Source organism: Pseudophryne corroboree, chromosome 5, assembly GCF_028390025.1.
Source record: "Pseudophryne corroboree isolate aPseCor3 chromosome 5, aPseCor3.hap2, whole genome shotgun sequence".
In the NCBI taxonomy this organism is placed as follows: Eukaryota; Metazoa; Chordata; class Amphibia; order Anura; family Myobatrachidae; genus Pseudophryne; species Pseudophryne corroboree.
The window spans coordinates 730,821,332-730,846,561 of NC_086448.1; the positions used below are offsets into that span (position 1 = coordinate 730,821,332).

General features: G+C 45.7%; 1 protein-coding gene across 5 annotated transcripts in view; it reads right to left on the minus strand.

The window, feature by feature from the left end:
- Positions 1–2,602: 2,602 nt before the first annotated feature.
- Positions 2,603–25,230, minus strand: part of LOC134928377 (carbonic anhydrase 13-like) — a 118,485-nt gene continuing 95,857 nt past the window's right edge. For 4 of the 5 annotated variants that reach the window (XM_063924057.1, XM_063924055.1, XM_063924056.1 and 1 more), the window contains 5 exons: positions 23,440–23,558; positions 12,510–12,605; positions 7,255–7,317; positions 6,501–6,656; positions 2,603–3,440 (listed from right to left, as the gene is read on the minus strand). In XM_063924057.1, the coding sequence (XP_063780127.1) occupies positions 3,309–3,440; positions 6,501–6,656; positions 7,255–7,317; positions 12,510–12,605; positions 23,440–23,558 (566 nt within the window). In that variant the 3' untranslated portion in view covers positions 2,603–3,308. The remainder of the gene's footprint in view (positions 3,441–6,500; positions 6,657–7,254; positions 7,318–12,509; positions 12,606–23,439; positions 23,559–25,230) is intronic. The other variant, XM_063924054.1, reaches the window with a different exon arrangement.

Sequence of the window (25,230 nt, forward strand, 5' to 3'; positions counted from 1 at the left end):
TTTCACTGGGGGCATATCTGGCACTGAGGGCATATCTGGCACTTGGGAACATGTATACCTAGCACTGGGGGCATATGTGGCACTGGGGAACATGTATACCTAGCACTGGGGGCATATGTGGCACTGGGAACATGTATATCTGGCACTGGGGGCATATCTGGCTCTGTGGGGGACATGTGTATCTGGCATTGGAGCATATCTGGCACTGCGGGGGACATGTGTATCTGGCACTGGGGGCATATCTGGCACTGTGGGGGCATTTCCGTATCTGGCACTGGGGGCATATCTGGCACTGTGGGGGCATTTCTGTATCTGGCACTGGGGGCATATCTGGCACTGTGGGGGCATTTCTGTATCTGGCACTGGGGGCAATGTATATCTGACACAATGGGGGCATTTGTGTATCTGGCACTGTGGGGCAATGTGTATCTGGCACTCTGGGGCATTTGTGTATCTGGCACTGTGAGGCAATGTATAACTGGCACTCTGGGGGCATTTGTATATCTGGCACAGTGAGGCAATCTGTATCTGGCACTGTGGGGCAATGTATATCTGGCACTGTGGGGCAATGTATATCTGGTACTGTGGGACAACATGTATCTGGCACTATTGGGGTCATATGTGTATCTGCCCCTCCCCCACATGTGTATCACGCCCCCATTTTCATTGGCCACGCCCATGTGGCATTTGGCCACACCCATTTCTTGCCGCGCGCACCTTCGGCGCGCTCACACAGTACCTATAAGACATTTTGTCTACTTGCACCACTGGTCACAGCCTTGGTGTTTATAATGTATCTACTCACTTTATTTCACTGGCAACAATTAGTTTAAATTTTGTATTGCTTTATATACAGAGACTGGTAACAAATGTTGCTATATGAGTTTCCATTGGAATTCTTGGCAGTCTGTCCTTATTTCTATACTGCAGACATTAAGCAAGCATTACACAAGCTAAAAATGTGGTTGTTTATAATTTTTACCCCAAATATTTATTATCTTAATCTGTGCCCCCAAGTTGATCACTGCCTGGCACAGATATATGGAATTGCACAAATATAGTTGCTGATAATATCCACCAACAGGTGAAGTACGTCCCAAGTAATATACCAATCAATTCATATGTATTATATTTTATGTTCCAGTCTATATCCAGATATATCCTGTCCTATGCTCTTACACGCAATATTCTATGATTTCCCATGCACTATGTGTCAGTTATACATATACCAGGACACCTATCCTCATTTTTCGATATCAGTATTATACAGCAGTGTGTCCCCCGTGTGGGCACTGTATATGATAATTACTACAGGAACTTGTGCCTGTTATGATTCAAATAGATAGTAATATGTTGGAGTCAGCAGTTGATATATATTGCTCGAACTGGGAATATACTATCCATACTTCTCATAGATATGTATTATTGCGCATGACAGTATATCAGAAGTTATCAATATGTCAACGAGTAGCACATTTTATATATGTATATATGTGTCACACCATGCTTCCTATCACTAAATCTCCTCCTAACCCTAGGCGGCATACAGGTAAGCAGTATGAGGCAAGTCAATTACGAGCTGTTAAACATTAACATAGCACTGGCGGCACACGGCTAACCAATGCGCATTTCGCTCTATGGTAGAGCTTCCTGGTAGAGCTTCCTGGTAGAGAATACTGTCATGCGCAATAATACATATCTATGAGAAGTATGGATAGCATATTCCCAGTTCGAGCAATATATATCAACTGCTGACTCCAACATATTACTATCTATTTGAATCATAACAGGCACAAGTTCCTGTAGTAATTATCATATACAGTGCCCACACGGCGGACACACGGCTGTATAATACTGATATCGAAAAATGAGGATAGGTGTCCTGGTATATGTATAACTGACACATAGTGCATGGGAAATCATAGAATATTGCGTGTAAGAGCATAGGACAGGATATATCTGGATATAGACTGGAACATAAAATATAATACATATGAATTGATTGGTATATTACTTGGGACGTACTTCCCCTGTTGGTGGATATTATCAGCAACTATATTTGTGCAATTCTATATATCTGTGCTAGGCAGTGATCAACTTGGGGGCACAGATTAAGATAATAAATATTTGGGGTAAAAATGATAAACAACCACATTTTTAGCTTGTGTAATGCTTGCTTAATGTCTGCAGTATAGAAATAAGGGCAGACTGCCAAGAATTCCAATGGAAACTCATATAGCAACATTTGTTACCAGTCTCTGTATATAAAGCAATACAAAATTGAAACTAATTGTTGCCAGTAAAATAAAGTGAGTAGATATATTATAAACACCAAGGCTGTGACAGAAATACCAACTCTATATTCACTCCTTCTTTCCCTTTTTTCCAATAATTTTCTGAGATCAATATGGATTATATCCAGAATTTCATATAATATACCATTCGGATATAGGTACAGTTACGCATCATGTACAGAAATTTGTGGCAAGGACAATAATATATTAATATTCGTAAGAGATATACGTAAATATTTGGAGCTTTAAACATCTACACTCATCATAAGAGTATATTGGTTATACAAGCAATAAAAGGCGGCACACGATTTGGTTTTAACAATATTTTTATTTTGTACACAAGACAGAAATCTGTCTAATAAAGATTTTCTTTTCTTCACGTTTTTCTATCTCTATATTGTTTTTAAATATTTCGCTTTGTATGGTCAAATACTTAGGCCATAATAATACTGCATGTGAAATTAAACTAGAGGAAGTATTCCACGTGGGTATTGGTAACTTATGGTTGAAAATATATATTCAGCAATCAATTTATGAAATTCAATAAACATCACAGACATATACTTATAAGTGGGATTAAGTGCACCCAAACAAACTGATCCCCACTGCAATTCTTTTCTTCTGTATCCTTTTGGATTAGTGGGTAGCACCAATGTTTTTATGCACATATGTTATGTACATTAAGAATTCAACATATAATCCCCAACACTAAAATTAATTATCAGCAGTTCAGGTGCGGGATATTTTCTCTCAATATTATCAACTATGACTATTCATTCTCATATATGAATAGAGCACGAGGTTTGACAATGCCCATGTGGGTGATACAGAGGGTTTGTGCAGTCAGGATTGTACACGACTGAGAGAAAGAGCACCTGTAAAAGAAAATGGAAAATAAGAAGAGCCGCTGGTGTGACAGGAACCAGCAGAGTTCACAGTACATACAGTGTTATCCAGTGAAGGTATATTGGCTGATCAGGTTTATATGGCTGCTGTCACATATATGAGGTAGAGTTATGGTTTCCTATATTTGCAGGATGATCTGACAACTCTGGCTTCTAGGGGCTGGAGAGCCCTGTGGTTGTCTAATATAAAGTCCGGAACTTCATTCTCTGATGTGCAACACAAACCCCGAAAATGCGTCAGCTGGTGATAAAGTTGGAAAAAAACTCATTGTTACATTTCATATAAATATTATCAAAAATTATTGTTTACATGGTACAAAGAATAGGCCAGGCTCTGTAAGATAGACAATGGGGAGATGTATAGACAGAAACAAAAAGAATTCTACTGAAGTGCATGGTGACTATAAAATCCAGCTTTTCCTTTACCTGGGATGCACCATTCTATCTGTCTATCACAGTTCCTAAAGCCTTCAATGGTCCAGCCCTGGCCTCCGATAGACTTAAGGGCCCCATACACTAGGACGATAATGCCCGCTTTCATCCGATTTAGGGCATTCGGCCCTATATATCGTATGAAATCGGGCATTTTGGAGGGGTTTCCAATTCGATGCGCTTTCCCGTGAGCATCGGATTGGATCCTCCAGATTGAATGTGCTGCACATTCAATCACGTCAACCCATGCTGGGATCGCCCAAGATACGTTGTATGCAAAAGGACAGCATACGATATATCTTGGGCAATCCTTCCGCCCGGGAGGCTGCCGGGGTGATTGCCTGTGACATGTCAGACGGACATGTCGCAGAAGTGTATGGGGCCCTTTACTGTGCTCTGCTTACCTTATTCATACAAGAACATGGGACATACAGTATACATGTATCGGGAAGCTCACAGGGGAGGGGCCTTGACAACTGCTGCTTTTATGAATTAGGTTATCCATAAACTTACATGGGAGACGGGGCTGTATCTTCAGAGGTTTCAGGGAAGTCTGAGACTGGGTATATAACAGGCAGACAAAGAGGCCCTGCTCTTAGAGAGTTAGGGCCTAATTCAAAGTTGATTGCAAAACAACATTTTCCTCTTATGGGCAAAACCATGTGCAGTGCAGGTGGGGCAGATATAACATGTTATGGGGCATACACATGGGGGGATTTTTACCTATTTTCTAAGCGATCTGTCTGGATCGCTTAGAAATTAAGTACGGATCGCTCCATGTGTACACCCCATATCGATGGCGATGCGCGGTCCCGTTCAGATCTTTAGCACATGCAGGCAATATTAGATCGCCTAGCATGTGCATAAAGAACACTGGTTAGCACAGATCGCTCAGAACACATCGTTATGTGTATAGCGATGTGTGCTGAGCGATCTGTGCTAACCTAGATTGCTTAGTACACAGCACAAGTCGCCCCGTGTGTATGCCCCCTTAGATTTGGGTGGGGTGTGTTCAAGCTGAAATCTGAATTGCAGTGTAAAAATAAAGCAGCCAGTATTTACCCTGCACAGAAACAATATAACCCATCCAAATCTAACTCTCTCTGCACATGTTATTATATCTGCCCCCCCTGCAGTGCACATGGTTTTGCCCATTAGAGGAAAATGTTGTTTTGTAATCAACCTTGAATTAGGCCCTTAGTGTAGCTGAGTGTAGTTACACTGGGAGGCTGCTAGAAAGCAGACCTCTTCTTTCATGCATTGATTTCGACTTGCTGCTGGCCACATCTAATCCTTTTTATTAACACTGCAACGATATGGCAGTCATCAGTGGCAGCTCAAGGGGTGGGGCTGCAGCGTAGTCCAAAATTCAAATAGGGGAGCCACCAACTGCCACTTCAAACACTGCCAAACATCGCTGCCTGGGAATCACCGGCAGTTGGTGTGGCTCCCCTGTTTGAGTTTTGGACTCTGCTGCAGCCCCACCTCTGGAGCTACCACTGGTAGTAATCCATTAATAGGATGATTGATGTATACAGGGGTGTATCAAATGAGTGGTGGACCCATGTGCAGCCCACATGCACTCCCCCTCCCTCCCATCCTTCTCTCACTGGTGCACGTACTCAGTAGACACTGTGCCAGAGTCTGCCATGCATGTGCCATTTTACTGTTGATTTGTGTAATGCGCATGTGCAGATCTCCAGAAACATGGAGTGTGCACCATGTTCCCAGTGCTATCTGTTCCGTAGATCACTTGAAACTGGTAATATCTATCATTGGGGTAAAGGTATGAAGTGGCGATATGGGGAAGAAGCAGTATCAGTGCACGTTTTGTGTGCTGATATTGATTCTTCTCACCCATGTATGACAGAGTGTGCACAGTGACAGGGGCGCTTTCATTCACTTGCTTCGACAGACAAGCTGTTAATACATCTTGTTGATGTCCCTTCCTGCTTCGCCTCGGTTATGAGGCAAAGCAGGAAGTGTTATAGCGGCACGCATCGTATAATACATTTACCTAATAGAGAGGTACATATTGTGAATGGGCGCAAGGTGTGCAGTGGGTGAAGGGCATTGGCGTTTCTATCATGGGTGCAATGTGTGCGGTGCCCTGGGTCTAGGGGGTCCCACACCGCACACACTGCACCCATGTTGTTTATACTTAACTTTCCAGAGTTGCGCGACTAGCGCTACAGCCGCTGCATTTTCTGCAAAAATCCAACCAAATATGGCCACCATGCATGCGCAGTTTTAAATTTGTCTCGAGACCATGGCAGTGGCCATGTTTCCGGAGACCTGCGCATGCGCAGTAGACTCCAGCTCGATGGGAGGAGGGGGCCCGTGTGCAGACCCCAGGTGGGCCCCCTCCTCTCCACAGCCCCTCTTCTCTTAAAACGCCCTTGGTGCAGGGGTCCATGTGAACCGCACATCATGCCGTCATTATAGATGTATAATGGACAGGGATGGACTGGGGCTGTCTAACAGCCCTGGAGTAGTACTGTGCGCAAACACAAAAATGGTTAGTGGTCATGGCTCACAGGGGCGTGCTGCGAGTCTAGACGTGCCTGACCCCGCGGCATGCCCTCATGTCTCTGTATGCTGGCCAGCCTGCTCAGCCAGCCTGTCTATGTGAGCCGGGCAGCCGAGCTGAGTGCTTGGCCATTCCCGGTCTCTCTGCATGGCCGGACTTATTAATATTTTTAATACTGATTTCAAACTATGAGGTGTTGTGAACTTCCGGCACTCTTCTTCTGTGTATTCTAAACACGGACGTGAAGTGATCTTTGGTGTCAACATTTGATATTAAATTGGTACTGGTACATATATATTACACTAGATTTCTAAATGATAGGAAATGTGTATAACACACCTGCTCTGAGCTAATAGGTATGGGTTCCTGAAGGATAATCCAGGTGACACATTCTAGGTAAGGGCTTGTTGTTAGTGATCCCAGGTATGTCCAGTAGTTTCTGTCCTTGGGCAGCAAATTCATGAGATCGAATCGTGTGAGTGGACATTCTTTATCCTAGGAAATATAATCTGTAGTTAGTAAAAACCGGACAAAACTACAAGAATAGAAAATGTTGCTTTCCTTTGTATACTGATTTCAATATGAAGCTCAAACCCTTTGTTGTTTAATGTAATATGTCCTTGTACAAAAGCCTCAGCAAGATGATTAGTAAGGGTGTAATTATTTGTCTGGTCTGCTCTCTATTGGGAAATATGGTGAAACCTGTGTTTTTCCAATTTCCAATTGTACGAAAACAAGAAAGACATCCATTGGGCATGAAGTTTCTTTATGATGCCCAAACCACAAGAAGGGACAAGTCAGTTTCATCTCAGACAGCTGATGCATCTTCAGATCTAGGTCACCATCATTTGAAAGATCCCAATCAGATCAAGATTGGTAGACCTATTTATAATGCAATTTGAGGCCAGATAGTGTATAACTATCACTCTTCGCTTTTAAACACAAAATAACAATATCTTCCCTCTCATTTTATTATGTTTAACTAAGCCATAATTATTGACTGTATCCAGTGATTTGCAATTTTTTCAGTGCAGTAATTATGTTTATGGACCTCCATTACTTTTGATATCCCAACCGTTTTTCCCCCACTTACCTTTGTTTTCACTTTGTCCAAATTATCAATAATATTTTGGATTTCAGAATTTGCATCTCCAATCTATAAAAGCACAGACATACAATGTAGGGTGTTAATTCATTTAGAGTAGTTGCACTTGACCATGGGGGTCATTCCGAGTTGTTCGCTCGTTGCCGATTTTCGCTATGCTGCGATTTGTTGCTAACTGCGCATGCGCATGGTATGCAGAGCGCATGCGCTTAGTTATTTTACCAAAAACTTAGCAGTTTTGCTGTGGCTTCAGCGGCGCTTTTCAAATCGCTCTGCTGATTGGTGAGTGATTGACAGGAAGTGGGTGTTTCTGGGCGTTTGCAAAAAAACGCAGGCGTTCAAGGGAAAAACGCGGGAGTGTCTGGAGAAACGGGGGAGTGGCTGGCCGAACGCAGGGCGTGTTTGTGACCTCAAACCAGGAACTAAACGGACTGAGCTGATCGCAATTTGTGAGTAGGTCTGGAGCTACTCAGAAACTGCAAATAATTATTTAGTAGCAATTCTGCTAATCTTTCGTTAGCAATTCTGCTAAGCTAAGATACACTCCCAGAGGGCGGCGGCCTAGCGTGTGCAATGCTGCTAAAAGCAGCTAGCGAGCGAACAACTCGGAATGACCCCCCTTCAGGGGTGGATTGGGAACAAAAAGCAGCCCTGGAAAAATCTATACTAGTGGCCCCACATGGGCAGCACCAGAGGTGTAAGGTCTAGCCATGGGCCATGGCAGCAGCACCCTCCCCCCAAGACTTTCCAGACAGTGGGCATGTCCAGCATCAAGGGGGAAGTTAAAAAGAAATAAAATTACATATTATGAGCACATTATATAATACACCTTCAGAATTTAGGAAACTATATAATTCTTTAGAAAGATATATTTTCTTGCTGATTACACCAACCGTATCCCAATCACTATTCACTCATTCTTATATGTCAGCCAAGCAGGCAGACAGAGCATGCACTAGATCATTTGCAATCATATATGCAAATTATTTTGCATCTTATTCATTATGTCTATAAAAAGGACCACATGTCCTCAAACGAAACAGGCCCCACGGGTGCGTCGGCCCACCGGGAATCTTCCCTGTAAACCCTATGGCCAATCCGCCTCTGCCCCCCTTATGCGACCTATGTTCTACTATACAAGTACAGTATAATAGATAGATTGTGTAGGATATTGCTTTGTAAACCCATAAGCATTAGCAAAGATTGAGGTGCACTTGCACACTTCGGGGGCAGATTCAATAAGCTGCAGGGTTTACCTCAATCTTTGCTAATGTTTATGTGTTTACCATGGGTCTAATTGTCTTCCTGAACCTATTCAATTAGCCCAACACCCCCGCACATTAAGCCCCAGGAGCTGCGTGGAAAAATCTGCATTAAGATGCATCCTCTGGAATTTATCACTCGGGGAAACCCACATATTCCAGCACTTACAGAATCTATGGCTTAGCATGGTCTACCAGCGGGAGTTACATGCCAGGAAATTAATAATTAATTGAATAGCTCTTGACAATACACCCAGAGCTTTATCCACGTGGTAAAAACCGCGGGTAATTGAATATGCCTCTTGGATGTGCATTGTGGAACCAAAGCTGTTTTGCCCTTCATCTTGGTCATAAATCAAATAAGACATTTTTATAATGCAGCCTATAAATGTACTTTGTGTCTCAGTGATGCTACCACTTCCTAGTGAATTCATAGACTGTATTGTCATGAATATTGATTAAGCAAACAAAATATGCTTCCACTTTTCTGTTTAAGGCATTCACTATGGATGGTATTTATCAGTATCAAAGTTTATATATAAGGCACCGCAAGTTTTGCAGAGACATTAGAACATAAGAGACAAATGGTGTCAGGAGTCCGGCGTCGGTTACATGACCGCTGACATCCTCACCGCCGTGATGCCGAATGCATCCTGAGACATGAATGTACAAGGTATGAGAGCATAGTTGCTTGATAACACAGCACGTGTGTAAATTCTCGGAGCAGGTACAGTACTGAGCATCTACTTACACAACTCGTGTGATGATCATGCAGTAATACCCCTTTCACACCAGAGATGCAGGCACTTACCCGGGAATACAGTTCCGGGATCATGCCGGGGCATTCCCGGGTTGGCCCCCGTTTACACCAGTCTGGATCCGATTCAGTCGCCTGGTGAGACAGCTTTTTACAGTAATGTTCTCCTCCTCCTCAGCGTGGACAGTGTTGTGCCGGCTTGCAGTGGTCAGAATCAAGGCTTTTACGCGTTTCTCCGCCTCCCCAGGGGTTCAGCGGCTTCCTCAGAGGTGTGTATATGAGAATGTCATTAGAAATGGTGTTTTTAGGCCCACAAAGATGACATCACCAGGAAGCTCCCCATCATATCCAATCAGCATGAGCAGAGGCAACCTGGGACGGAGAGACATGTCCCTGCACCATTTACACTGGCCAGTAACCCGGGATGATCCCGGGAATAACCCTGCTACTTTGCAGGGTTAAAATGCCTTGACAGAAATCCCGGGATTTTGGCCTGGGACCCTTTCACACTGGCACTAGACCCGGGTCGACTCGGGAATAATCCTGGGAATCTAGGCTGGTGTGAAAGGGGTACATGAGACAGCATAAAGGATGGACAGTGTGAAAATGGGTAAATGGGTAAATGCTCGTAAGCGTTTATGTTGGAAGCTCAGCTGGAGTAAAAATGTTGTACAAGTGTGCAAACCCTCATGGATAGGGTTAAAATGCTGGTCAATGTAGACATGACATGCACTCTATATTATTAATGTCAGAAGAAAGCCTGTTTAATGAATTGCTTTGCATTCAATTATTACTCAACAGAATGTAGATGACATTTATAGTTTATGTTCTCTCCCGCAGTAATACAGTCATTAATAAGTAACAATTCCCTGGCTCTGTACTTCTGGTGTAGATAGCAGACAGCTATATACAGTATTTGCAGAATATGTCTAATGTACTCCAGTGTCAGTCTTGACATACCGGTGTTTTACACGGTTCTTCTCTGCTTCCTCCACCCAGGACACCACTCAGCAGAAAACAATGGCAATGCTGTCTATAAATGCTGTCTGTCATCTTCAATGTCGAAGTCATGCTCGCTCATGTACAGCTACTTAGAATGAGTGTGGATCATGTGGTCAACATGGAAAATGTCAACATGGTGAAAAGGTTGACAAGGTCATTTGGTCAGCAAGTAAAAGACAATAGGAAATGTCGACAGGTACAAAAGGTCGACACATGAAAAGCTCGCCATGGAAAATGGTCGACACAAAAAAGATGACAACATTTTTGAGAAAAAAATTGTGTCGTTTTCGCCATCAGAGCATCGGGAATCCCAATACATGTACCGTGTCCCCTTGCATGGCTCGATTCACTTGCCGTGCTGTGTGCATGTTGCCTCGCTGCACTAGGCACATGCAACTATTCTCAATCATAGTCCATATGGATGGTAAAGTATGAAAAAGGTGAAACAAATGTCAAATAAATCTTAAAATGTTGTGTCAGCCATATGTGTGTCAACCATTTTCATGTTTACCCTTTGAACCTGTCAACATTTTGTACCTGTCGACCATAAACACTGTTGACCTTTTACATGTCAACCTAATGTAAGTGTACCATTAGTGGTCGACATATTGAATGCTGACCTTTTCACTGTTAACCTATAGTCAGGATACCAAATTAGGGCCCCATACACTTATACGACAGACGGTCCGTCATGTTCTAAAAGATTTCCTCCAACCTCCCGGCAGCCTCCCCGTTGGCAGGATAGTATTAGATATATCGTATGCAACACTCGTGATATGTCGGATCTAGGGGGACCCGATCCGATGCTCACGGGAACGCACATCTGATCGGATCGGGGGAACAGCACACCGAAAATGCTCGATTTCACCCAATATATTGGGCCGAATGCACGAATTGAGCTGAAATCGGGCATTATCGGTCTATGCTGTATGGGGCCCTTTAGTTTAACTAGGTTGGGTAAACTGAGGTTAAACAACATTGCGAATAGTGGGCTGTATTAAGGTTTGTTAGCAAATTAAAAAAGCACACTAATGGGCAAAACCATGTGCACTGCAGGGGGGGGGGCAGATGTAACGGGTGGTATTCAGTTTGCCGCCTGTCGGGATCCCGGCGCACAGTATACCGATGCCGGAATCCCGACAGCCGGCATACCAACACTTTTTCTCCCTCTTGGGGGTCCACGACCCCCATGGAGGGAGACCGTGCCCGCAGCGTGGCGAGCGTAGCGAGCCCTCAAGGGGCTTATTTGCGCTCATCACACTGTCGGTATGCCGGCATTCGGCCTCCCGGCGCCAGTATGCTGGTCGCCGGGAGCCCGAGCGCCGGCATACCATACTACACCCGATGTAACATGTGCAGAAAGAGAGAGATTTGGGTGGGGTGAGTTCATATTGAAATCTAAATTGCAGTGTAAAAATAAAGCAGCCAGTATTTACCCTGCACAGAAACAATATATATAACCTACCCAAATCTAACTCTCTCTGCACATGTTATATCTGCCCCCCTGCAGTGCACGTGGTTTTGCTAACAAACCTGAATAATCCCCAGAGAAAATAGTGACAACAGCTCATCCAATTATTGAGAGTGAACGCTGTCCGACATGAATCCCAGAAGTTCAACATTCATTTTGCAGTGATAGGATATTTTCCAACTGTCCTGATTTATGTGGTACCCTCCTGATTCATGGGTACTGTCCCAAAGTCCTGGAGGTTGGGACAAACATGGAAATTGAGTTGTATGTCCCACTCACCAAAGAATGTGTACACAATGATTCCACGTTGAGAGGAGTGGAGCCTAGTGCTGGTCATGTCTGTGGAGTACATAGCATGCTTCCCAACACGGTTGGCCAAAACGTTTTTTGATAATGCTATTTTTTTTACATATTTGTTTGATTTAGTAGATGGGAAGGCAAGAGAGTAACATCATATATTTTGTTTTCAGACATATTACACTGGGGTGTCAACCCCTCTTTGACCCTCTTTTTTTTTTGTCTGCATGCAAGTGACTTTGCAGTGTTGTTTTTTTTAATATGATGTAAAGCAAACTAGTTTATTAAACCCTTTGGAGGATCAGTTACTGCAGTCACAGTTGTGCCCCTAGTTTTTGTTTGATTCAAATAAATGCAACATTTTCTACAGTATATGATAATTAAGCCAAACACTGTAAACATTAAATTTCATAAATGTACAACAATTATGTATAGGTAGGATTCTATAGTATACCTGTAATAGCACGCCTATTACAGCCAAGCCATCAGGATGTTTCGTTGCCTCATCAAAGGTCGGGTACCTCTGCGCTTTCCAGTGGACTATATGCAGCTTAAAAAATAAATAAATGACATGTCAGAAATATATTTTGGATAAAATATATATTATATTTTATTGGTTATCAATACGAAGCTGTCAGAATATCATGCAATGTCCTACTGGAAAAAAAAACTCAATATAAATAAAATAATTTAATAATTATAGTCTCTGAGCACCACCATCTTGGAATGAGAATGCCTGGCTGTATGGCTGGCCAGCCAATCGGAAGCTCTGAGGTCCCGGTCACATGGTTGGCCAGGCCAATCAGCTGCCAGGGCACCCTATTTAAACAACTGGGCATCATGGCATGGGTTGCTGCCAGGAGAGAACAATTTAGCCGGGGTAGCTATCAAAAACACATCAGGACAGGTCAAGCTACTTAGGGGTATATTGTATTTACAAATTATCGGTTTTATACCCAATAATTAGAATTTCTTATCGCCACTGTTTGTTACAATAAGAAATTAACAATCGCCCGGATGTACTAAAAATTACATGCACGGACAGGGGCTCTGAAAGGAGCTGTTCCCTGCCATGTGTAACAAGTAAAATGATTGCAAAAAGGATCAGTTCACTGTTATATCGGTAGCTGGGGCCATTTTGTACATGTGCAGTCTGCTGACCATGCATGTGTGGCAGCCATTACCGGGTACCCTCTCCTTGTAATCTTTGCAAAATGTAGACAATAAGCTATCATGGCCAACACCGTACTGGCATATCTCACAGCTTTGTCTAGAAACCTAGGAGGGCTGCGGTTGCTGTCGAAAATGTGGACATACAGTTCCTGCTGCTGTCCCTCCTTCATACATTTGAGGGATCATAAATATTTGCGAGTACACCCCCAAAATGGGTGTTTTAAGAGGTATACCACAAATATTATTTAAAAATAGCCCCCTTAGGGGGGAATTGAATTAAACCCTGCTGCTAATTGCCACACTGGACTTATTCAATTAGCTGGGTTTCCCCCGCATGCTAGCTCCTGCAGTCCTGCGCGCGAGTCCCTGCAGACAAAGGAAAAGTCTGCTTAAACATATAACAAAATCAGGTCACAATTGATCAGCACAGAAAAAAAGGCTATTTAATTGAATAGCCTTTCCCCATGCAGGGGGATTTTTGCCAGCAATTAGTTGCAGGGTAAACCTCGTGGCTAATTGAAATACCTCCCTTAGTTCTCACTACATATGATCGTACACGTTGGTTTCTAATTTGGTCACTAGGGGGCAGTGTTCATTGTGCTCTACAACAGTAGTGATTAGATGTTTTCAGCAGAGACCCCAAAAGGTCAATGAGCTGTGAGGTTCTGTCAAATAACAATAGATTTGTGACTTCTGTGTAAAATGACAAGCTCCAGTGTTTTCTTAAATGTTTACAGCAAAATACATACACAATTAAAACTACTTATTATACAATATAATCTATTATTTTTACAGATCAAGTGCAGGCAGTGTTTTGCAGTAATACATATCACATGCTGAGTATTATGAAGCAGGACAGTATACATAAGTGTTTATGGGTTATACAATGATGTCCATAATGCTCTTTTTCACTCTCCTGCAGCAAGTTTTCATGTTAGCAGGTAAGGGTTTCTCTAATGGTATCCGGTCTCAGGGGTGTATCTTGGGGTCCAAGTGCCCCTGGCAAAGTAAGGAACCGGCGCCCCCACCCCATCCCCCTGCCGCCACCACATTTTGGTGCTCTTTGCCCGCATATTTTAAGTATGGTTATCATGTAAAAAAGTGGCATGTTCTCGTGGTGAAGGGGTGCGGCCACACAATAATACCCCCTTATTCACATTAGACCACATAATAGTGTCCCTCCTATTCATAATACACCACACGGCAGTACCCCACATTACGCAACACAGTAGTACCTTTTATACATGTTGCACCACACAGTAGTACCCTTTATTCACATTACGCTATACAGTAGCACCCCGTACACATTATGTCACACAGTTGTACCCCTTACACATTATGCCACACAACGAAAATCATCCGCCACTCAAGAACATGCAACCAGAGGGGAAAAAATCACTGGAGTCACATATAGCCAATGTTTCAGCGAAAATATCCATCTGATTATCATTTCTATATGCACCCTAGTGGATGGAAAGGCACCGGGATCCAATGTTGTATCCAATTGGGAGTGCCATACAATAAATAAATATATATATATATAATTGTACACAGCGGCATTCCAAAGATTTTAAGAACACTCACAAGTGCTACATCTGTAGTATATATACTACAGATGTAGCACATGTGAGTGTTCTTAAAATCCGTGGAGTGATGCCCATATGCAGCTGTATGTGCTGGAAATTGGAATCCAATCATTTCCGGAAGGGCAACCAGGTATTTATACATACAGTACATCTAAACAGAGTGACAGCTATTTCTCACCCTGAGCAGTTTGACAGGAGCCCGACTAGGAGATGCTGTGAGGATGAAGGGAGCTGCGGCTGGGCGGCATGCATTCTGTGTGCAGTGAGCTCTGCCAAGAGCCACTGCAGCTGCAGCTCGACTCCGATCACGAACGCGTTTTTTTTTTCTATTTGTGGATGCTGCATCCTCATGGAGGTCTGTGCTGCATCCAGGCTTGCATATAACCACTGGCCACGGGTGGCAGCGCCCCCCTTTGGCTGGCACCCCTGGCAGCTGCCATCCTGGCCAAGGGGTAGCTACGCCCCTGTCCGGTCTTTAGGTCGACACTCATTAGGACGACAACTATTGGTCGACATGCATTAGGTCGATATGGTCATTAGGTCGACATGGTTATGAGGTTAACATGGCAAAGGTCGACACATGAGATGGTCGACATGCGTTTTTCACTTTTTTTCATGTTTTGAACTTTTTCATATTTTACGATCCACGTGAACTACGATTATGAATGGTAACCTGAGCCGAGCGCAGCGAGGCACCTTGCCCGAAGCACGGCTAGCAAAGCGTGCCATGCGAGGGGACACGGTGCACTAATTGGGGTTCCCGGTCACTTTACAAAGAAAACAACACAAAAAAATAATAATAATAAAAATCATGTCGACCTTTTTCCATGTCGACCTTTTCCATATCGACCTAATGACCATATCGACATATTTCAGGTATCGATCTAGTCACTGTCGACCCAATGATCCACACCCTCTCTAATACAGCAGACAAACAATGACTGGCAGCTTGGTAGACATGCCTTGCAAAAATACAATGTGTAATGGATTTATAATGGATTTATACAATGGACTTATGCCAAATACACATGCATACCTCCCAACTGTCCCGATTTCAGCAGGACAGTCCCGTTTTTTAGGACTGTCCTGCTGTCCCACTCGCAGGCCGCAGTGTCCCATGGTATGGGGGAAGGGGGCAGTTGGGAGGCTCTAGGGTCTATTCATGAAGCAATGAAAAGTGTGGAGAAGTGAGCCAGTGGAGAAGTCGCCCATGGCAACCAATCAGCATTGAAGTAACATTTATAATTTGCATACTATACAATTGTACGGAGCAGCTGATTGGTTGCCATGGGCAATTTCTCCACTGGCTCACTTCTCCGCTCTTTTCACTGCTTTATGAAATGGCCCCTCTGTCACTCGCTGTTCTGCTTACAAGAACAGTGGTGAATAGATGCTTTGCGCATGCGCACAGCGTCTATTCACAGGAGACAGAGGGACTAGGGGCATGGCCAACAGTTCACAGAGCGCTGGCCATGCCTCCACTGTGACAAAAAATAAGAATTTACTCACCGGTAATTCTATTTCTCGTAGTCCGTAGTGGATGCTGGGGACTCCGTCAGGACCATGGGGAATAGCGGCTCCGCAGGAGACAGGGCACAAAATTTAAAAGTTTGACCACTAGGTGGTGTGCACTGGCTCCTCCCCCTATGACCCTCCTCCAAGCCTCAGTTAGGATACTGTGCCCGGACGAGCGTACACAATAAGGAAGGATTTTGAATCCCGGGTAAGACTCATACCAGCCACACCAATCACACTGTACAACTTGTGATCTGAACCCAGTTAACAGTATGATAACCGAAAAGAGCCTCTTAAACGAAGGCTCCCAACAATAATAACCCGATTTTTGTAACAATAACTATGTACAAGTATTGCAGACAATCCGCACTTGGGATGGGCGCCCAGCATCCACTACGGACTACGAGAAATAGAATTACCGGTGAGTAAATTCTTATTTTCTCTGACGTCCTAAGTGGATGCTGGGGACTCCGTCAGGACCATGGGGATTATACCAAAGCTCCCAAACGGGCGGGAGAGTGCGGATGACTCTGCAGCACCGAATGAGAGAACTCCAGGTCCTCCTTAGCCAGGGTATCAAATTTGTAGAATTTTACAAACGTGTTCTCCCCTGACCACGTAGCTGCTCGGCAGAGTTGTAATGCCGAGACCCCTCGGGCAGCCGCCCAAGATGAGCCCACCTTCCTTGTGGAGTGGGCATTGACAGATTTAGGCTGTGGCAGGCCTGCCACAGAATGTGCAAGTTGAATTGTGCTACAAATCCAACGAGCAATCGTCTGCTTAGACGCAGGAGCACCCAGCTTGTTGGGTGCATACAGTATAAACAGCGAGTCAGACTTCCTGACTCCAGCCGTCCTTGAAATATATATTTTTAATGCTCTGACAACGTCCAGCAACTTGGAGTCCTCCAAATCGATAGTAGCCGCAGGCACCACAATAGGTTGGTTCAGGTGAAACGCTGATACCACCTTAGGGAGAAACTGAGGACGCGTCCGCAGTTCTGCCCTGTCCGAATGGAAAATCAGATATGGGCTTTTGTACGATAAAGCCGCCAATTCTGACACTCTCCTGGCCGAAGCCAGGGCCAGTAGCATGGTTACTTTCCATGTAAGATATTTCAAATCCACCGATTTGAGTGGCTCAAACCAATGGGATTTGAGAAAATCCAAAACTACATTGAGATCCCACGGTGCCACTGGAGGCACAATCGGGGGCTGTATATGTAGTACTCCTTTTACAAAAGTCTGGACTTCAGGAACTGAAGCCAATTCTTTCTGGAAGAAAATCGACAGGGCCGAAATTTGAACCTTAATGGACCCCAATTTGAGGCCCATAGACAATCCTGTTTGCAGGAAATGTAGGAATCGACCCAGTTGAAATTCCTCCGTCGGGGCCCTCCTGGCCTCACACCACGCAACATATTTTCTCCAAATGCGGTGATAATGTTGTGCAGTCACCTCCTTCCTGGCTTTGACCAGGGTAGGGATGACCTCTTCCGGAATGCCTTTTTCCCTTAGGATCCGGCGTTCAACCGCCATGCCGTCAAACGCAGCCGCGGTAAGTCTTGGAATAGACACGGTCCCTGCTGAAGCAGATCCCTTCTTAGAGGTAGAGGCCACGGATCTTCCGTGAGCATCTCCTGAAGTTCCGGGTACCAAGTCCTTCTTGGCCAGTCCGGAGCCACGAGTATCGTTCTTACTCCCCTTTGCCGTATAATTCTCAGTACCTTGGGTATGAGAGGCAGAGGAGGGAACACATACACTGACTGGTACACCCATGGTGTTACCAGAGCGTCCACAGCTATTGCCTGAGGGTCTCTTGACCTGGCGCAATACCTATCCAGTTTTTTGTTGAGGCGGGACGCCATCATGTCCACCATTGGTCTTTCCCAATGGACCACAATCATGTGGAAGACTTCTGGATGAAGTCGCCACTCTCCCGGGTGAAGATCGTGTCTGCTGAGGAAGTCTGCTTCCCAGTTGTCCACTCCCGGGATGAACACTGCTGACAGTGCTATCACATGATTTTCTGCCCAGCGAAGAATCCTTGCAGCTTCTGCCATTGCCCTCCTGCTTCTTGTGCCGCCCTGTCTGTTTACGTGGGCGACTGCCGTGATGTTGTCCGACTGGATCAACACCGGCTGACCCTGAAGCAGAGGTTTTGCCAGGCTTAGAGCATTGTAAATTGCTCTTAGTTCCAGTATATTTATGTGAAGAGACGTTTCCAGGCTTGACCACAAGCCCTGGAAGTTTCTTCCCTGTGTGACCGCTCCCCAGCCTCTCAGGCTGGCATCCGTGGTCACTAGGACCCAGTTCTGTATGCCGAATCTGCGGCCCTCTAACAGATGAGCACTCTGCAACCACCATAGCAGAGACACCCTTGTCCTTGTCGACAATTTTATCCGCTGATGCATCTGCAGATGCGATCCGGACCATTTGTCCAGTAGATCCCACTGAAAAATTCGTGCATGGAATCTGCCGAATGGAATCGCTTCGTAAGAAGCCACCATTTTTCCCAGGACTCTTGTGCATTGATGCACAGACACTTTCCCTGGTTTTAGGAGGTTCCTGACGAGTTCGGATAACTCCCTGGCTTTCTCCTCCGGAAGAAATACCTTTTTCTGAACAGTGTCCAGAATCATCCCTAGGAACAGCAGACGTGTCGTCGGGATCAGTTGGGATTTTGGAAAATTCAGAATCCACCCGTGCTGTTGGAGCACTACTTGGGTTAGTGCTACTCCGACCTCCAGCTGTTCTCTGGACCTTGCCCTTATCAGGAGATCGTCCAAGTAAGGGATAATTAATACGCCTTTTCTTCGAAGAAGGATCATCATTTCGGCCATTACCTTGGTAAAGACCCGGGGTGCCGTGGACAATCCAAACGGCAGCGTCTGAAACTGATAATGACAGTTTTTTACCACGAACCTGAGGTACCCTTGGTGTGAAGGGCAAATTGGGACATGAAGGTAAGCATCCTTGATGTCCAAGGACACCATAAAATCCCCTTCTTCCAGATTCGCTATCACTACTCTGAGTGACTCCATCTTGAACTTGAATTTTTGTATGTACAGGTTCAGAGATTTCAGATTTAGAATAGGTCTTACCGAGCCGTCCGGCTTCGGTACCACAAATAGCGTGGAGTAATACCCCTTTCCCTGTTGTAAAAGGGGTACCTTGACTATCACCTGCTGAGAATACAGCTTGTGAATGGCTTCCAATACCGTCGCCCTGTCGGAGGGAGACGTTGGCAAAGCAGACTTTAGGAACCGGCGAGGGGGAGACTTCTCGAATTCCAACCTGTAACCCTGAGATACTACCTGCAGGATCCAGGGGTCCACCTTCGAGTGAGCCCACTGTGCGCTGAAATTCTTGAGGCGACCCCCCACCGCCCCTGAGTCCGCTTGTAAGGTCCCAGCGTCATGCTGAGGCCTTTGCAGAAGCCGGGGAGGGCTTCTGCTCCTGGGAAGGAGCTGCTTGCTGCAGTCTCTTACCCTTTCCTTTGCCTCGGGGCAAATATGAATGTCCTTTTGCCCGCTTGTTCTTATAGGAACGAAAGGACTGCGGCTGAAAAGACTGTGTCTTTTTCTGCTGGGAGGTGACCTGAGGTAAAAAGGTGGATTTCCCGGCTGTTGCCGTGGCCACCAAATCCGATAGACCGACCCCAAATAATTCCTCCCCCTTATACGGCAATACTTCCATATGCCGTTTGGAATCCGCATCACCTGACCACTGTCGCGTCCATAAACTTCTTCTGGCAGATATGGACATCGCACTTACTCTTGATGCCAGAGTGCAAATATCTCTCTGTGCATCTCGCATATAAAGAAATGCATCCTTTAAATGCTCTATAGTCAATAAAATACTGTCCCTATCCAGGGTATCAATATTTTCAGTCAGTGACTCCGACCAAGCCACCCCAGCACTGCACATCCAGGCTGAGGCGATTGCTGGTCGCAGTATAACACCCGTATGTGTGTATATACTTTTTAGTGTATTCTCCAGCCTCCTATCAGCTGGATCCTTGAGGGCGGCCGTCTCTGGAGACGGTAACGCCACTTGTTTTGATAAGCGTGTGAGCGCCTTATCTACCCTAGGGGGTGTTTCCCAGCGCGCCCTAACCTCTGGCGGGAAAGGGTATAATGCCAATAACTTCTTTGAAATTAGCAGTTTTCTATCGGGGGTAACCCACGCTTCATCACACACTTCATTCAACTCCTCTGATTCAGGAAAAACTACAGGTAGTTTTTTCACACCCCACATAATACCCCTTTTTGTGGTACTTGCAGTATCAGAGATATGCAAAGCCTCCTTCATTGCCGTGATCATATAACGTGTGGCCCTACTGGAAAATACGTTTGTTTCTTCACCGTCGACACTGGATTCGGTGTCCGTGTCTGTGTCGACCGACTGAGGTAAAGGGCGTTTTACAGCCCCTGACGGTGTTTGAGACGCCTGGACAGGTACTAACTGGTTTGCCGGCCGTCTCATGTCGTCAACCGACTTTTGCAGCGTGCTGACACTATCACGTAATTCCATAAACAAAGCCATCCATTCCGGTGTCGACTCCCTAGGGGGTGACATCACCATTACAGGCAATTGCTCCGCCTCCACGCCAACATCGTCCTCATACATGTCGACACACGCGTACCGACACACAGCAGACACACAGGGAATGCTCTGATAGAAGACAGGACCCCACTAGCCCTTTGGGGAGACAGAGGGAGAGTTTGCCAGCACACACCCAAGCGCTATAAATATATAGGGACAACCTTAAATAAGTGTGTTCCCCTTATAGCAGCTTAAATATTATTAATATCGCCAAATAAGTGCCCCCCCTCTCTGTTTTTACCCTGTTTCTGTAGTGCAGTGCAGGGGAGAGCCTGGGAGCCTTCCTAGCAGCGGAGCTGTGTAGGAAAATGGCGCTGTGTGCTGAGAATAGGCCCCGCCCCCTTTTCGGCGGGCTTCTTCTCCCGGTTTTTCTGAAAACCTGGCAGCGGTTAAATACATCCATATAGCCCCAGGGGCTATATGTGATGTATTTTAGCCAGAATAGGTACTTTTCATTGCTGCCCAGGGCGCCCCCCCCAGTGCCCTGCACCCTCAGTGACCGTTGGTGTGAAGTGTGCCGAGAGCAATGGCGCACAGCTGCAGTGCTGTGCGCTACCTCATGAAGACTGAGAAGTCTTCAGCCGCCGGTTTCTGGACCTCTTCTCTTTTCGGCATCTGCAAGGGGGTCGGCGGCGCGGCTCCGGTGACCCATCCAGGCTGTACCTGTGATCGTCCATCTGGAGCTAGTGTCCAGTAGCCTAAGAAGCCAATCCATCCTGCACGCAGGTGAGTTCACTTCTTCTCCCCTAAGTCCCTCGTTGCAGTGAGCCTGTTGCCAGCAGGACTCACTGAAAATAAAAAACCTAACAAAACTTTTTCTAAGCAGCTCTTTAGGAGAGCCACCTAGATTGCACCCTGCTCGGACGGGCACAAAAACCTAACTGAGGCTTGGAGGAGGGTCATAGGGGGAGGAGCCAGTGCACACCACCTAGTGGTCAAACTTTTAAATTTTGTGCCCTGTCTCCTGCGGAGCCGCTATTCCCCATGGTCCTGACGGAGTCCCCAGCATCCACTTAGGACGTCAGAGAAAAATGGGAGTCGTGGCAGGCCCTTTTTCAGGCAGGCGCGGCTTTGCCGCACATAAAGGTCCGTCTTTCTATATGATAAATGTTGGGAGGTATGTACACGATGCAATATAATTAACTACCCATATGGACTATATAGTCCATAACAGTAGAAAACATAGTGCATATTGCATATACAGCTTGCGATGCACGGTTCCGCGGGGTCAGCATCGCAAGGAAAAATAGACAGTGCAGGCAGGTCAATATTGACTATATTGGAAGTTCATGCCCCCGGCCACAATATATAGTAAATATTGGCCCTCATTCCGAGTTGTTCGCTCGGTATTTTTCATCGCATCGCAATGAAAATCCGCTTAGTACGCATGCGCAATGTTCGCAGACTTCGCACTGCGACTGCGCCAAGTAACTTTGCTATGTAGAAAGTAATTTTACTCACGGCTTTTTCATCGCTCCGGCGATCGTAATGTGATTGACAGGAAATGGGTGTTACTGGGCGGAAACACGGCGTTTCAGGGGCGTGTGGCTGAAAACGCTACCGTTTCCGGAAAAAACGCAGGAGTGGCCGGAGAAACGGTGGGAGTGCCTGGGCGAACGCTTGGTGTGTTTGTGACGTCAAACAGGAACGACAAGCACTGAAATGATCGCACAGGCAGAGTAAGTCTGAAGCTACTCTGAAACTGCTAAGTAGTTAGTAATCGCAATATTGCGAATACATCGGTCGCAATTTTAAGAAGCTAAGATTCACTCCCAGTAGGCGGCGGCTTAGCGTGTGTAACTCTGCTAAATTCGCCTTGCGACCGATCAACTCGGAATGAGGGCCATTGTCCGTTAGCCTCCTACTACTGCCTGCTGACAGCTTTCAGGGTGGAGCCAGCTCTCCAAATCATTAGGCCCCGTCCCTGTTGTGCCAAATAATGTGATTCGCTGGTCTCTGGTTAGGAGGTGGGGCTAAAATTATGGCATTTGCATACAGAGATTCCCTGTATTATCTCCCCATCCTGTCCACTTCACTAGGGCAAGATGCAGGAGATCTGCCTACTCTTCTGGGGTTGTGGGAGACTACCTGAAAAATTATGAGTCTCCAGCAACTTCTGGGAAAGTAGGCAAGTATGCCCCAGGGGTGCCAAGAGTTAGGTGGGTCTGGAGGGGGTGCAGTTGTGCCTCATTATTAATGTTAGCGGTGTGTGGGGAGTGGTGGAAGCATTGTAAGGTCACAGTGTTTCATTACTTTCTACCAGCCCCCTCTAGGCACCCCTGAGTGTGCCAGTGATGTCACAGAAACTCAGATAACTGCTGTCTCAGCTCTTTGTGCTATGTCAGATCCCATCAACATCTTAATGTTTTTGGAGTGGCTGCAGATGCCTGTAATAGAGTGAAAGCAGAGCTGCAGTGGAATGTCAGGTGTACACTAAGCAATGTATTCTATATTCATAGTTCATATCCTAAATCGTCTGCCTCCTGAGACGGTACCATCTTACCTCAGCAGGGTATGTCTTTCCATCAACTACATGCTCAGAGCCATGTCTGTCTGTGGATCCCCAGTGAAAATGGAACTGACGTAAGCGATAATACCCAGTTAATGGCCCATCACTCAGTACTGCAACAGAAAAGCATTAAAAGGGCATGCAGCAACAACAAGCTGACAGACAATATGTATAATGCCACTGTAAAATACAGCCAGTGTCGGACTGGGGCATGTAGGGCCCACCGGGGAAATGCAGTGGTAGGGGCCCATGTTAGGGGTGTGGCCAGTCTGCATAGGGGCTGTGGCCTACCACCCCATTGGTTTGACTAACCATGAGAGAGTGCAACGTCTGGGACCCTTCATAAATATATACAGTAAATTCAGCTGCTGCATGCATGATAATGTACCAGATTAATAACAGATTAATAAAAGCAAAGCTCTGTAGAAAATAGACCATAGTCCAGTATAAGATAACATATGTATAATGTATAATTCAAGTGCACAGTCTGGAACCTGATCCTTAGAGTAGGAGGTGTAAACCCCCCCACAAGGCAGTGGGGCCACTGGTGGTTTCCCCTGTACCCCTGTGGGCCAGTTCAAGCCTGAATACAGCCACAACTGGCATTGTAGTCAGCATGCTGAGCGTGACATTATGAAGATTGTGACATATAATACACTGCTCAAAAAAATAAAGGGAACACTAAAATAACACATCCTAGATCTGAATGAATGAAATATTCTTATTAAATACTTTGTTCTTTACATAGTTGAATGTGCTGACAACAAAATTACACAAAAATTATCAATGGAAATCAAATTTATTAACCCATGGAGGTCTGGATTTGGAGTCACACTCAAAATTAAAGTGGAAAAACACACTACAGGCCGATCCAACTTTGATGTAATGTCCTTAAAACAAGTCAAAATGAGGCTCAGTAGTGTGTGTGGCCTCCACGTGCCTGTATGACCTCCCTACAATGCCTGGGCATGATCATGACGAGGTGGCGGATGGTCTCCTGAGGGATCTCCTCCCAGACCTTGTCTAAAGCATCCACCAACTTCTGGACAGTCTGTGGTGCAACGTGGGGTTGGTGGATGGAGCGAGCCTGTATGACCTCCCAACAACCCACACAAGTGGCTCAGGTAGTGCAGCTCATCCAGGATGGCACATCAATGCGAGCTGTGGCAAGAAGGTTTGCTGTGTCTGTCAGCGTAGTGTCCAGAGCATGGAGGCGCTACCAGGAGACAGGCCAGTACATCAGGAGACGTGGAGGAGGCCGTAGGAGGGCAACAACCCAGCAACAGGACTGTTACCTCCGCCTTTGTGCAAGTAGGAACAGGAGGAGCACTGCCAGAGCCCTGCAAAATGACCTCCAGCAAGCCACAAATGTGCATGTGTCTACTCAGACGATCAGAAACAGACTCCATGAGGGTGGTATGAGGGCCAGACGTCCACAGGTGGGGGTTGTGCTTACAGCCCAACACCGTGCAGGACATTTGGCATTTGCCAGAGAACACCAAGATTGGCAAATTCGCCACTGGCGCCCTGTGCTCTTCACAGATGAAAGCAGGTTCTCACTGAGCACATGTGACAGACATGAGAGTCTGGAGATGCCAAGGAGAACGTTCTGCTGCCAGCATGACCGATTTGGCAGTGGGTCAGTAATGGTGTGGGGTGGCATTTCTTTGGGGGGCCGCACAGTCCTCCATGTGCTCACCAGAGGTAGCCTGACTGCCATTAGGTACCGAGATGAGATCCTCAGACCACTTGTGAGACCATATGCTGGTGCGGTTGGCCCTGGGT